Genomic DNA, 13,661 nt, shown 5'->3' with positions numbered 1-13,661 from the left:
TATAGGCCAGGTTCATAGCAGACATTTTGACTTGGCACAGTAGGTCAAGCACAGGTGTTACTAATGTTGGCTCAGTCCCAGTAAGTAATGACAATGTGAAAGTGAACCAGCATGAACAATACCAGTGTAAAACTGAAACAGATATATTGAATTATATGTATATATATATATGTATATATTATGATGATGAAAAGGGATATAGACACACACACACACAGACACACATATATATATATATATATCCTTTTTCATCGTCATTTTCATCTGTGTTATTACACTAATGAATGCAGATACTTGAGAAGAGTAGAACACAATGTCTGCATCCTCTTGGGGTGGATCATATGTCTGTTTCACCGGCTCCTTCCCCTTGACAAAAAACACACCCTTTAGTATCAGCATAATCAATGGGGAGTGGTGCTGGAGGGGGTGGCTACAACAGTTGGCCTCTCTGGGATTTGCTGACATGCGCTCTAATTGGATCAAGTAGGAACTTGCTTAGCTGGATGCTTTGTGCTGGGATTGGGAGCAGCCTGCAAAGAGAGCACGGAGCACCACCACCAGACAGGAAGAGAGGCAGAGAGGGAGGAGGCCAAAGGCTGCCCTGCTCACCACTTGGAAAAGAAAGACTGAGAGAGGAGGGGTGAGAGAAGAAAAAGGGGAGTATCCCGTCTTCTCTGCCCTTCTCTGCTACTGCAGCCCTCCCCCTCTCTGTGATTCTCTTTCTCTCTCTTTCCCCTTACTCATCTGTTTCTGTGGCTGTGCTGAGAGGAAGGGCACCTGCCGCTCCCTGATGATTCAGCCTTTCAGCTACTTGGAGCTCCACAGACAAAACAGCATGTCCCTCCTGCCACTGCAGTGCCCGGCCGTCCTGTCCTCTGCACTACAGCTACTGCAGCTGGCCCATCGCGTCAACACCGCCTCTTCTGCCCAAGTGCTCAGGTGAGTGAGTGCTGCTGTTTCCCCACTGCTCTCTCGTAGACCATGCCGAACATTTAAGGAAACAAATTCTCTGGCAATCTTTTTTGTTTTTGTCTGCAGCCAATTTGACAGTTCTATTTTTAGACTGATTGCGTTTCCTGTGAGGGAGCATGAGTAAGGAGCTCCTGTCCCTCTTGCGCAGAAGGCTGTCTACATCCCTCCCAGACTGCTAAAACGGTTCAACTCACTCTGAAGAGCATTTGTACCTTCCTCTGACATCCCAGCTCTGACTCTGCAGCCTGATGATGGAAAACATACTCGAGGAGACTGGTGGCAGACAGCCACTGTGTGATGCTCTGAGTTAAAAGCTGAGGTACTCAGAGATCCTTCATCCAGCAGTTGGAAAGGATGACTGAGGGAATGGAGGACTTCTCTGCTGGGCCAGCTCCCCCTCCTGGATCAGTCACCCCTACAAGGTCTACTGTTGATACTGGACAAGTCCCAGAGGAGAAACCAGAAGAGACAGAAGCAGCTGGCCGGGAGAGTGGGGAGGAGGGCGCAGAGGGAGGTGGTGGTGGTGATGGGGAGCATTTGGGGGCTTTGGGAATAGTGGCTTTGCCAGGGACCTGCTGTGTGTGTATAGAGATGGAACAGATTAACAATTGCCTGCACTCTGAGAAAATCTGTATTCTTCCCATCCTGGCCTGTCTGCTTAGCTTAGCCCTCTGCACAGCTGGCCTCAAATGGGTCTTCGTGGATAAGATCTTTCAGTATGAACCACCCACACACTTAGATCCGAAACGCATTGGACAGGACCCAATCATCATATCAGTTACCCCCACACTGGGACTAACTATGTCCATTCCTCATTCAAGTCCGTCTTTTGTCTCCTTGACCACCGCCATTACCCCAGGACGTCCTGACGATTTAATGGAAGAGAAATCTACTCAAGGGCCGTACATGCCTCAGTCTCCACGAGTCACTCAGTCTGATCCCTCTGTTACATTGAAATACAACGCTGAACGTCCTGTCGTCCAAACTCCCCATCCCCAGACAACACAGGCATTAAACGACATCATCATCCCAACAATCTGTAAGTACCCAACACTCAGTTCTGTGAAAGCTCTTTCAGACAGGATGTCCCTTTGTTTCAAAACTAGTCTCTAATTTCATGATATGGGATATATGTATGGGCTGGGGATACAAGCTGGAGTCCTGCATAACCTTGGACTGTGATTTTCATCTTTGCCGAGACAAGCAAAGTGTTTTTATAAAAAGGATTAAAATGTTTATTTTGTGTCTGTTTAATCACTGAGTTTGTAAATGGTGCGTTCTATCAGCTGTGCCAGGAAGTGTCAGGACTTTACCTGAAAGCAGACACGTTGTGACTTGCAGAGTGTAGCCCATGACTAAGCCTCTGAAATATTGCTACACAGATAGGCGTGCAGGAAATGATAGTTCTATTGAAACCTGCTTTACTTCTACAGTGGTTAAATGTGTCATTTCTAACATTCACTCCTTCCTCTCAAAGTATTTTACGATCCATTAAATTAAACCACATGATATGTCTCACTACAATAAATGGATGTTGTTAAGGTTTTATTTTGCATTTTTTAGCTGGTAGGCAGCTTACAATATCTAAGATCCCGAAAATGTTTCAGTGTACATTTTCAGTTGTATGAAAAAGTGAAAATCAATAAATGATGAGGGACACAAACTGGAACTGCAGGCTGTGGTACAGGGAGACTTCCTGTTTTCTGTCTGTGCTCCATTTCAAGGTCAGAGCCTGCTGGAGGCTAATTGATGCCCCATCCATCCCTCCGCCGCAGGGAAAAACAACCCACTAATACTATCTGTCTGCCAGCGGCTCAGCACTATGACATGTCTGCTGTAGACACATCACCGTGTGCTGTTACACTGTTTCTGGGTTAGCTAATCTAAGATGAAAATAGTGAACAGGGGTCAGTTTCAAAGCAGGTGTATACTGCTTTCTTAATCAGCACCACAGATAGATGATGGGTTAAGAGGATTATGTTATTAGGTGGGGGGGGAGGGGGGGGGGGGTCCAGGGGAATCCTCCCTTGGGAAAAAATGTAGATAAACCAGCTCTATTGATGCTTTTTGAGGCACTCGTGCACTTTATTTCCGATGTCTTAATCATTGACAAAATATTAAAAATATTAATAGTTGATAGTAATTAATAGTACTAAGTAGAAACTGCAACCTTGACAACTTTACTGCCTAGAGTTGGTAAAACAGTTATAAATGTATTTAATCTTACAATAGTGGAATGTAACTAAGTAGATCACTCCACTACATCTCAGATATACATATGGTAGTTACTCCCCTAGATTTATCTGACAGATTTAGTTACTCTGCAGATTAACATTTTTAATACAAAATGTAACTTAATGATACACCAACAAAGGCAGAGAAGAAGACGACTGTCAGAAAAAGAATAGGTAGCACCTTCTATGACGCCCATTTCTATAATGCATTATAATACTAATACTGCCTCATAATCTGCATGTAACGCTATATAATTATATATATATATATATATTTGAAAACCTCAATCAAAAGCGTGAAATGTAAAAACAAATGATGTTCAGTACAGCCTATCTTGCTCTTAGGGTTAACATTGAATGCGGTGGGAGATTAAGAGAGACCAGTGTGTATTTCATGTCTGAAAATAAATGTCAGCTGACGAGACCCTGAAAATTCAAAAGACATTTCAAAACATAACAAGTCAATAAAAGAAAACTGTGAAAACTGTTCTTCCTTCAAAGGAGGAATGACAAAAAAAAGTTTGAGAATGACTGAGCAAGATGGATCCAACCTGGCCACTGAGCTTGAAATTCTCCAAAGAATCTCCTTTCTGATGGAAAAACATCAAACTGCTCTGCCCTTCTACATGTAAAACTGCCATTTATACAAATTAGTCTACATCCTATGATTGCTAGACTGCAGGGCATGTGCAATGTCCGTAAAGCGGACCTAAACCACCACTTTCTAGTAGTCGTTTAGTATTTTTGACTACTTTGAAAGAGGGCTCAGTTCATTTTCTGGTCAACTTCAGCTCTGATGGGGTCTTCTTTCTGTTCTCACTATAGTCCTTTCTTCATCACTCTGCTGGTCATTGCTTTCCTCTTCAATTCCATTTTTTGGCTTGGTACAAGGTTGCAACCTCTGGTTCTGAAAAGTGAAGCCAATGTGCAAGTGCCTTTAACCTTTCTCAAATGTCCACCAGGGGGCGACTCCTCTGGTTGTATAGAAGTCTATGAGAAAATGACTCTACTTCTCTCTTGATTTATTACCTCAGTAAACATTGTAAACATGAGTTTATGGTCTCAATCTCTAGTTTCAAGTCTTCTTCAATACAGCATGTTCATTTAGTAAATGATGGTCCATTTAGAGTCACATAGGCCGATGCTTTAGGGCGGGCTACCTTGTGATTGACATGTCGCTATCGCTACCAGAGCCATATACGGCGTCCCTACGTCACTCCTAATTACGCCCCAATTTCACAAAACTACCAAAGGCATGCAAACAAAAAGCCACTATATATACTATGTATCACTGAAGATACCTCTGTACTTCACCGAAGTCTTTCATGGTTGTCGACCATGTGATGTGCACCCTTATATGTTTCTCTCTTTTGGGACTTGCGCAATCCAGTAACACAGTAATGTGTCTCCTTACTTAAAAGAAAATAAGCATAGACATAAGAGGCATGACCATTTATTGATATATTTATATTCATTCATATTCTTATATGTATTTATCTATTGTGAGACAGACTATTTCTTGACGGACTTTACATATTTATATTCATTGACAGTCTGTACATATGTTCACTCACTCACTTATAGATCCAGTGCAGATATCGAGGTCCAGCTGCTTAGTGTTTTACTTTATGTCTATTTTTATTCTTATTATCTTGGTTTGGTTCTGTATACCTGTACCCAGTGACGGGCCATGCATTTTATACCTGGGCCTTCACTGCTGTCCTCTAGCTGAAACACCTCATTATGACGCCACAGCTACGGTTATTATTTGTTTTGTGTAAAAATGAAGCTCAACACCTATAAGGGAACAATATACACCATAGACACATGAACACAGTAGTAACGCTACGATCACTCCCTCCAGGAAATACACGACTCCATAGTTCTTGTTACTGACGAATTTATTCGTCTGTCAACACCGAGAGGGAAAATGAGTCCACTTGAAAACACATGAATCTTCAAAGATGATCACTTAAACACTTTAACACTTAACTTTAACACTTTGACTTTAACACTTTAACTTAAACTTAACTTTAACACTTTGAACGGAGTATATAGATTTCTGCTGCTTCACGTGTCTTCTTGTTGCTGTGCACCGACATTGGACGTAACAATAGTTCCTATCATATATAAAACCAAACAAAAATCAATTTTCATAAAAACAAGTTGTACAAATAATAATATATAAACAAGCATATTAAAGCTACTGCAGATGTAAAAACAAAAGCAGTTCACTTACCAAAGCTGCTGTTCACTATTTATACTCTTTAATACCTAACCCTATTTTTAGACCTCTGCTCGAAAATTGCATACCCATACCAAAAAGACTGTAATTCTGTAACTATGAGGTCTATTTTAATAATTTTGATGTTATAATAATGGTAACACTTGTGAGATTCGTTCAGATGTGTAAATATCAGTGTATATGCTACTGGTTAAGAGTAAATGAGGATGGAACACAGCTCAAATTGAAAGGTTTCAGGTTCACCTGAAAAAAAAGCACTTTTATTGTTATTTTGTTCTTGAAATGAGGCCCTGGCTAGCCTGAAAACTCTCCCAAATTATAGCACATGTCAGTAGTCTCAAAAGAAATGTGGCTTTGATAAAGTCAAGCAGGACAAAGTTAGAGAGGTTTTGGTACAGAGAGGTCAGGCGGGGTCAAGCAAAATTGTCATTTTGGAACCAGCTGTTCCAGCTGTTCCATTGTAGTTTTATATACTATATAACTATATATTTCACTTGTTTTATAACTAATAGTGTTCAATCTATTCAAATACAGCAGTTTCGCATCATTTTGAGAGCCAGAATGCTCTCTAAGGCTGTAAACCATGGATCCATTCTCATCTGACTGCAGTTTGACTGTGTGTATGTGAGGCTCTGCCAGCCTATGATTGGTCAATTTTAGAAAATAACACCTCTTTCGACACGCCAGAGTCTCAGGAATGCAGTAGTAGAAGCCTGGTCTTGATTGACAGAGTCTTTAGCCAGTAAAAATAAAAAAAAACACCACACACCCCCGAGCGTAAAATTCCATTCGCCTAAAGTCTAAGACCTTATCCCGGGGTCCCACATGTTAGGTTGACCCCCCATTCTCCAGGAAACAGATGAGAAACACACAGGACATACGTAGCAACAGTGTTTAGCCGACTGTAACGACGTGCCGCCGTTACTTAGACCATGGATAGTGTGCGAGGAAGGACGTCAAGGACAATATAAGTTTATTGGATATATATATATATATATATATACATAGAGCAACAAATTACCTCTGCCTGTTTCCTCTTCCCAGGGTGTTCAGGCAAATTACTTCCCCGGGGGCCCGAGCACCCATTTATAGTTCCGGGAAATACCAACTACAGGAAGCAGGTAGGGGGAAGTGAACATATGTGTTGCTGTATTTAGTTAGATAACTTATGGGTGATTATTTACGTTAGGTATAGGACTTATTTATATATAGTTGTTAATTAATATTGGTATGGTTGGGGTGGGTAAAATTCAAGTCATTCTGAAGGTATCTCTGGATTCTGTGTCGAATTCTCATGCTCTGCGATCTATTGGTGGTCCGTGTTAGCCGTTAGCTTTTTGTTTGTAGCTTTCTCAGGAGTGGTAATTTGCCGAGTCATGGCGACAAATATGTGATATTGTGGTACATCTTCTAGTTGCTTATATTAGTTGTGTATAATTGTGTTTGGAGTGTGTAAAATGACTTACATGGTACTGTTGCTGTTTAATCTGGTATATAACATGTGTGTAGCATTCATTATATTTGTTTCTGAAAAGTGTATTCTACGAGACTCTCTTCGCTAAACTGTCTCGCTGAAGGACCAAATGGTCCTCGCTCGGTAGCCAATGGATTTATAGACAAAGTCCATCCTCTTTTCTTTGTTAACAAAGAGTTTAGTCCCACGGTTGTTCAGTACATCCGTGCGTTTTAGTTCCACTAAGAAGTCCTTCTTAATTCATGGACGGCAGTGAAAACAGTCGAGCTTCCCCAGTTGTATTTCTTGAATACGTTTTAATGCTTTTGAGGGCTGAAAATGGGATTGTCACCGTCCAACATGTCACGTTAGCCCACTGACCAATCACGTACATGTAGGCCAGCTAGCAGGCTCTGGCACGTCAATGAATACGCCCAACATGTCAAACTAAAGATCTGATTGGTTGAAGACTATGACAATCAACAATATCGTCCCCATTCACTTAAACTGCACATGGATTCACTTGTGAGTCTGCAGGCCTTGGGCCTCTCCTCTAACCTAGAGACACAGAGGTGAAATCTGATTGGATAAAAGCTCTACTTAAAACAAGCTGCACTGGAAGCAGAGCAACTGAGGAACACAGTAGCTGTACAATGAGAAAATAAGATGATGGGAGAAAAAGATTACAATACATGTAGTGTATTTATGAAAAAGAAGGCCTTGCTGGCCCTGATGGCCACCACTGCCTGTACCTCTCCTGTGTTTTATTGTAATTGCTGTTGCTGCTATAACTTTGAATTTCCGTCTGGTGTTTAATAAAGGTGTATCTCATCTTAATTATAAAGGCATACAATTAGCAATTGGCATTTCATTTGATAATTGTATATGTGTAGGCTATGTGTTGAGTTGCTATGTGTAATGGCCATGGGCATTAACAATAACACTAAACATTAATGGCCACAATTGATTACAGTGAGCAAACATAAGCAACATAGAAAATCAAAGGCCAAATTGACATGTAGACATAGACTCGCCTCAAGTAGACACGGTTGTGCAAATAAATTCATGTTAAACAATTATATAACGTTAGCTTAGTTCAAATGCAAAATGCTGTTAATGCTAACGATCTGTCAGACAACTACCACTGCACTGGCCAAACATGAATATTTCAAAGTATATTATAAAAAAGCTATCTGGTGGATAGGATTAGGATTTAAAAAAATCTATATCGACTCGAATAGGTGAAAAAAAAACTTTAGCGTATTTGTTTACGTAAAAACTAAATAATTAATAATTTCATGAGTCTTCACGCAGGGTTGGTGATTCTCTGTCCTTGTATCAAAGTATTTGTAAACAAGACACTGAAACCCAGTTGTTCCTAATGTTTAGGCCAGTGCATGGAAGCTCCACTGACATTGATGTATGAGTATGTGTGTGGGTTAATGAGTATGAAATGATATATCAATAATAATAATTCATAAAAATGATTTATCATTTCATTTCTGACACAAGGCTGTAGAAGGAGGCTGCACTGACCCGTATCTCTGTGAAGACACTGTTCTGCTTGAGGACTGAGTGATGAAATGAAGTGAAATGGCTTTAAGTTGATGTTTAAAAAATGTAAGCAGAAATCATTATTACTACTGATTAATGCAACGTGTTCATAAACGGTGTCACTTGTAGTGATAAACCCACAGAGAATCACCAACTCTGCTCGATGGAGCTTTTTTAGCCTCTTTTACGTCACTGATCAGATTTCACAGCTGCGTCTCACCAGCCTGATTTCCAGCAGCAGCAGGCACGTGTTTGCTCACCCATTCACCATGAATAATTTGGTAATTGTATGTTAAATTGTTAAGGCTTGTTTCTTCTGCCACCAAGTGGCCAAACAATATGAGTAAGCATACTGAAATGTATCATGGTCAATCCCAGCCTCAGTGAGCCGTTATGAGAATGTGTTGTCAATCCATATCTCTTGTTTTTACCATAATCTATAGGTTTACAGAAGTGCTCCATTTTCTGTAGTGGTAAAACACATTGCAAGTGTTTTTTTTTTAACATTTTGGTTCTCTGTCTACACTATGATGCTATTTTGTCAAACCCCCAAATGGAAAGTCAAGATTCTTAAGACATGAACTGTATTAATGAATGAACTTCATCTGTTGGATGGACATGAGTTTGTGACAGAGGATTCTTCGCCAAGGCAATGTGCATTGTAGTTGTGTGTGAGGGTGTGTATGTGTCGATCATAGTGCCAGCTGCTGGATAGGATCAACTGGATTGTGGAAATTGTTCTTTTTTTTATAACCTATGCATTCAGCATTTTTGGTAATTTATCCTATTTATAATTAATCTACATAATACTCTAGGGCATCCTAATGTACTCTGCAGGAGTCAATCTGCAGCTCCAGACTAAGCATGTGAAATTCTCCTACTCGTAATTTTTTATTTTCCACTCAGAAGTGAGGGGTGAGAAATCAGCTAGAATTAGGATTTGAGCCTCTTCGAATTTTTAGATCAGCGTCACGGAAGCGCTACTGCAGTCATGGGGCCAGAAGCTGCAGAGGATGTACTTCCCTCAGGCCAATCCGATTCTTTACTTGGTTGTATATATTTTATCTGTTGTGTATATTCAATCTTTTTTTATTATTATTATTATGTCAAAAAAGCATAATACTGGAGGGGGAAACAAAGCATTTCACTTAACATAAAAAAGTGTTGAGAAACTTGAAACCAATCAAAGAGGCTGACTATGGTCAGAGGTGAAACACACTTGAAACTTTCAAGAAGCAAAGGTCAGCAAAACATGAAACACGGTGATAAGTTGCTCTTGATCATTCTCTGAAAGAATAGTGTTTATCTCATGGTGACACACTGAGTCTCCCTGTCCTCCTTGATCTTTGCTTTAGCCCTTCGCATTTCCTCTCAGGTCTGGCATATCTATGAAGATTTCCTTTCCATGCCATACACCACCTGGCCACCAGATGCCCCCAGACTTTCCTGCCAGATTAGCACACGTGTCCCTTATTCTTACACAAATCACACCTGGCCCTTATCACCGCAACTGTAACTACAGTATATCTGCTCACAATCACTTTTCCTCATGTTGATCATCAATGTACAAGGGGCTGTATATAAGACGTGCATGTAGTCACCCTGACATCAGCCATTGGTTTGTGGACTACGATTTTTGGCGGCTTGAGTTTTGGCCATCGCAATCTTGGCATTTTGCAAACTTAAGTGACATGAGAGGGTGGAGCAAGTACATTTAAGTGCTGAGTAAGACAATTTTACGTTATGTGACAACTAACTTTCATAAACTGACAACACACTGTGAAAGGGTTTAAGTTCTAAGAATAAAACACAGACAACTCCCAGACCGGACAACACTGTGGTAGCTCCCTGCCCTAAAGCATCCCCTGCTTTATGGTCTATTTGACTCTAAATGGACCATCATTTACTAAATGAACATCATGCTGTATTGAAGAAGACTTGAAACTAGAGATTGAGACCATAAACTCATGTTTACAATGTTTACTGAGGTAATAAATTAAGAGAGAAGTAGAGTCATTTTCTCAAAGACTTCTATACAATCAGACTTCTTTTGCAACCAGAGGAGTCACCCGTTGCTGGCTATTAGATAGAATGCAAATTTAAGACACTTCTGCATTGGCTTCACTTTTCAAACACGGAGGTTGCCGAGCCTGTTCCCGTGCCTATCAACTCTACCCAACAGCAATTGGTTTCCTAGTATTGATGTTGCTGTATGTAAGCCTGTCTACCTGTCATGACCGTCCAGCAAAGTCACTGTACTCTACCTGTCTGTCAGTGTGCCTGTGTGTCTTGATATGGCTCCTAACTTCTGTGCTCCATACTTGGCAGTTTGTTGCCCAGGAAGATTTTAGCAGCAATCACATACCCTGTGTAATTAATTGAATTATGGATTTTGCATAATTCAGGATATTCTGGTTGCCTGAAGAGTATTCCCCTCTATCTATATCGGAGAGTCAAATGCCCCAAATTATGTTAAAAAATTAAATTGCAAGTTGCAAGTACCTGGAATAAAGTACAGTAACTAAAACAAACTAAATAATTCGTGGATTATTTCGAATTGCAAATATATCAGTTAAAACGACTACGCCTACATTTTGTTTTCACTTATTACAGGACTTCACAGATGATAACGCTTTCCGTTTTCCTTCCTGGCCAATAAGTAATAAGCTCACAGCTGGGAGGGTCTTGAACTTGTGCATTTTCTAGCCATGAAGACATCATACTGTCTAATACATTTCAAAAACAAATTGGGTTGAGTGCTTGAAGAGGGCCACTGCAAAAGGAGAACAGTCAGCACTGTTGAGCTCCTCTCCCTCTAGTGGTAGTTTCCATCATTCCAGATTTTACACTTCCATCCATACCACACAAGATTAATGAAAATATAAATGACTAGTGTTAAATTATATTGAGTTCCCCCTAACATTGAGTGGCCTGAAGCAAAAGATTTGCCCTGATTTATCATTTGAACATTTGATAGATGATGATTTAATCACATACAACTTTTGTAGGGCCTTAAATAAACATTGCCAATTAGTAAAATATGAGTGCTATAGTATACAGAATTCCAAGTGCAGACTGAAAGAAGATTCAGTATAATAGAAAGGGTTGTTCTGTTAATTATCCCGTGTTATATTAGCCTTTTGGGGTTTCTTTCCCCCTTTTCCCTGCCAGTATATTTTACTTGTCCAATGTAGGATTAATGGTATTTTTCTACAGATACAAACAGGTCTGAGCTGAAGTGAGTCCACTCTGTGGGCACACTGTAGTCTGTCTGTCCATAGGATAGCTACAAAAGCACCTCTTTATCTAATCATTTCAGCTGAGCAAAACATCAAATGTTTAATTCTAGTCAAAAGATGAATTGTTGTTCAATCAAAGTAATGTCACAGCTTGTTTTTTTAAACCATTCACATAAAATGTGCAGAAGAATGTCTATTTTAAGATAAATTGGTTAATTTACAAACAAGGCTTGTTATCATCTTAATATAATGATCATGAAACATATGCAGGAAGTAATGAGATAGTTCCAACATTATCATTACGCATCCAGATTAGTTTACCACTAAGTTAAAGGAGCAGAACAGAAAACAGTGTAGCTCATGCTATGAAAAGGTCATGCTGGTGAGAGAATGACTGCTGGGTATTGTGAATTAATAACATTTTTCCAAGTTTATGTTGAATTGGCAGCCGAGCACAGAAGGCCAAGAGATTTTTAGAAATTAAAATCCTACAACGGTGTTCACAAAATGGGTACATATAATACAGTATTTAATTCACATTTAGATTATTTTGTCTGAATCCTTTTTCACTTTCACTGTGACGGCTGTGATTACAGTTAAACAGGAAGAGAGATATTTCTGCTGGTGCAGTGCATCATGGTTTGTCCTTGACCACACTTGACAGAAACACCATCCGCTGCAGTAAACTGATTGCCCTGCAAATAGCCTACAATCCAGCTCTGCCCAAAGAGCCTGGACAGCAATGAAGTGAAGTGGCCTGGTGGCTAAGCTCCAGCCCTGTGTCACTGCCCAATGGTTTAATGTTTCTGATCTATAAGCAAAAGCTAAGCAGAGAAATCTGCATGAATCTCTGTACTCCATCAGGCATGATGAGGGTGGATACGGCTGCTCTGCTTTGAGCAGTGTAACGCTGGGCAACATTGTAACCTTGGTTCTCTGAGTGAAGAGACTATCTCTGCACACAGTTACATATTCCATATGTACGGGAACTGACCACACTGGGGCAGTTGACATGGATATTTCTTTAACACACACCACTACGTGGCCCATGCTTGGGCTTATTACGCCAAGGTGTGCATGGATTCACTGATTAACATTGATTTGAATGGCCTCAGAGCGGCCTTGCCAGTGGAGAGATAGTCAAGGTTACAATACCTAGTGTTCTCTATTGTATCAAGACTATATCTCCACACAGTTACATATTCCATATGTATGGGACTTTGTAAGACCCCTTGCGAGAAGACCAAAGAGACATAGCAGATACAGCTCCTCAAGTATTCCCTGAAATTCCAGACACTGGTATTCAAATTAGACGTCCCAACCACCAGAGTGCTCAAACAAAACCCTAATATACACTATATAAGAACAAACATACATTCATCGGCTAGTGACACCACAGATCTCAGAGAGGTTGGTGCCCTGCGACAAGGCCCAGGAGGTTGCTATATCCCGTGTAGACTGCGCCCTGACTCCCACTGGGGCTGGTGTGCCCAACTCATGTATGATTGCTGAATCGTTTCTACCACCCACTGACTTAAAGCAGCCAGCCTATTAGCCCCAACCTGAGCAGCCTTGATAGCTGCCACCATGCTCCTCAGGGTCGAAGGTGATTTACCAGCCTCAAGTAGCCTCTGCAGGTACTGGAGCACCTCCAGAGCCGGACAAGCCAGTGCGTTAACTCCGTTAAGCCCTGCACCATGATACAAAGAGTTGCCAGCGATACAAAATATGCCGCTCTTGTTGGTGCTAGATATGAAGGCAAATCACTGTCAAAATCCGAGAGCGCAAATGAGATCCATGCGCGCGCATATCTTACTTTGACGAGCGCTTTTATATCACTCACATTCACATTCAAGGACACCAGTGAAGACAGTCGAGCCTCCCCAGTTGTATTTCTTGAATACGTTTTAATGCCTTTGAGGCTGAAAATGTCCGCTCCACAGAGGCAGCAGATATTGAGATTG

The 13,661-nt window shown here is 40.7% G+C and overlaps 1 protein-coding gene across 2 annotated transcripts in view; it reads left to right on the top strand.

The window, feature by feature from the left end:
* The first annotated feature begins 760 nt into the window (after positions 1-760).
* The window catches only part of nrg1 (neuregulin 1), a 47,080-nt gene continuing 34,179 nt past the window's right edge, over positions 761-13,661 (top strand). Inside the window, exons 1-2 of one of the 2 annotated variants that reach the window (XM_079179712.1) lie at positions 761-939; positions 1,121-2,011. In XM_079179712.1, the coding sequence (XP_079035838.1) occupies positions 1,327-2,011 (685 nt within the window). In that variant the 5' untranslated portion in view covers positions 761-939; positions 1,121-1,326. Of the gene's footprint in view, positions 2,012-13,661 lie in introns of both variants that reach the window. The other variant, XM_079179711.1, reaches the window with a different exon arrangement.

The sequence above is a fragment of the Pholis gunnellus genome (assembly GCF_910591455.1).
Source record: "Pholis gunnellus genome assembly, chromosome: 18".
Lineage (NCBI taxonomy): Eukaryota > Metazoa > Chordata > Actinopteri > Perciformes > Pholidae > Pholis > Pholis gunnellus.
This window is presented reverse-complemented; position numbering and strand designations above follow the sequence as displayed.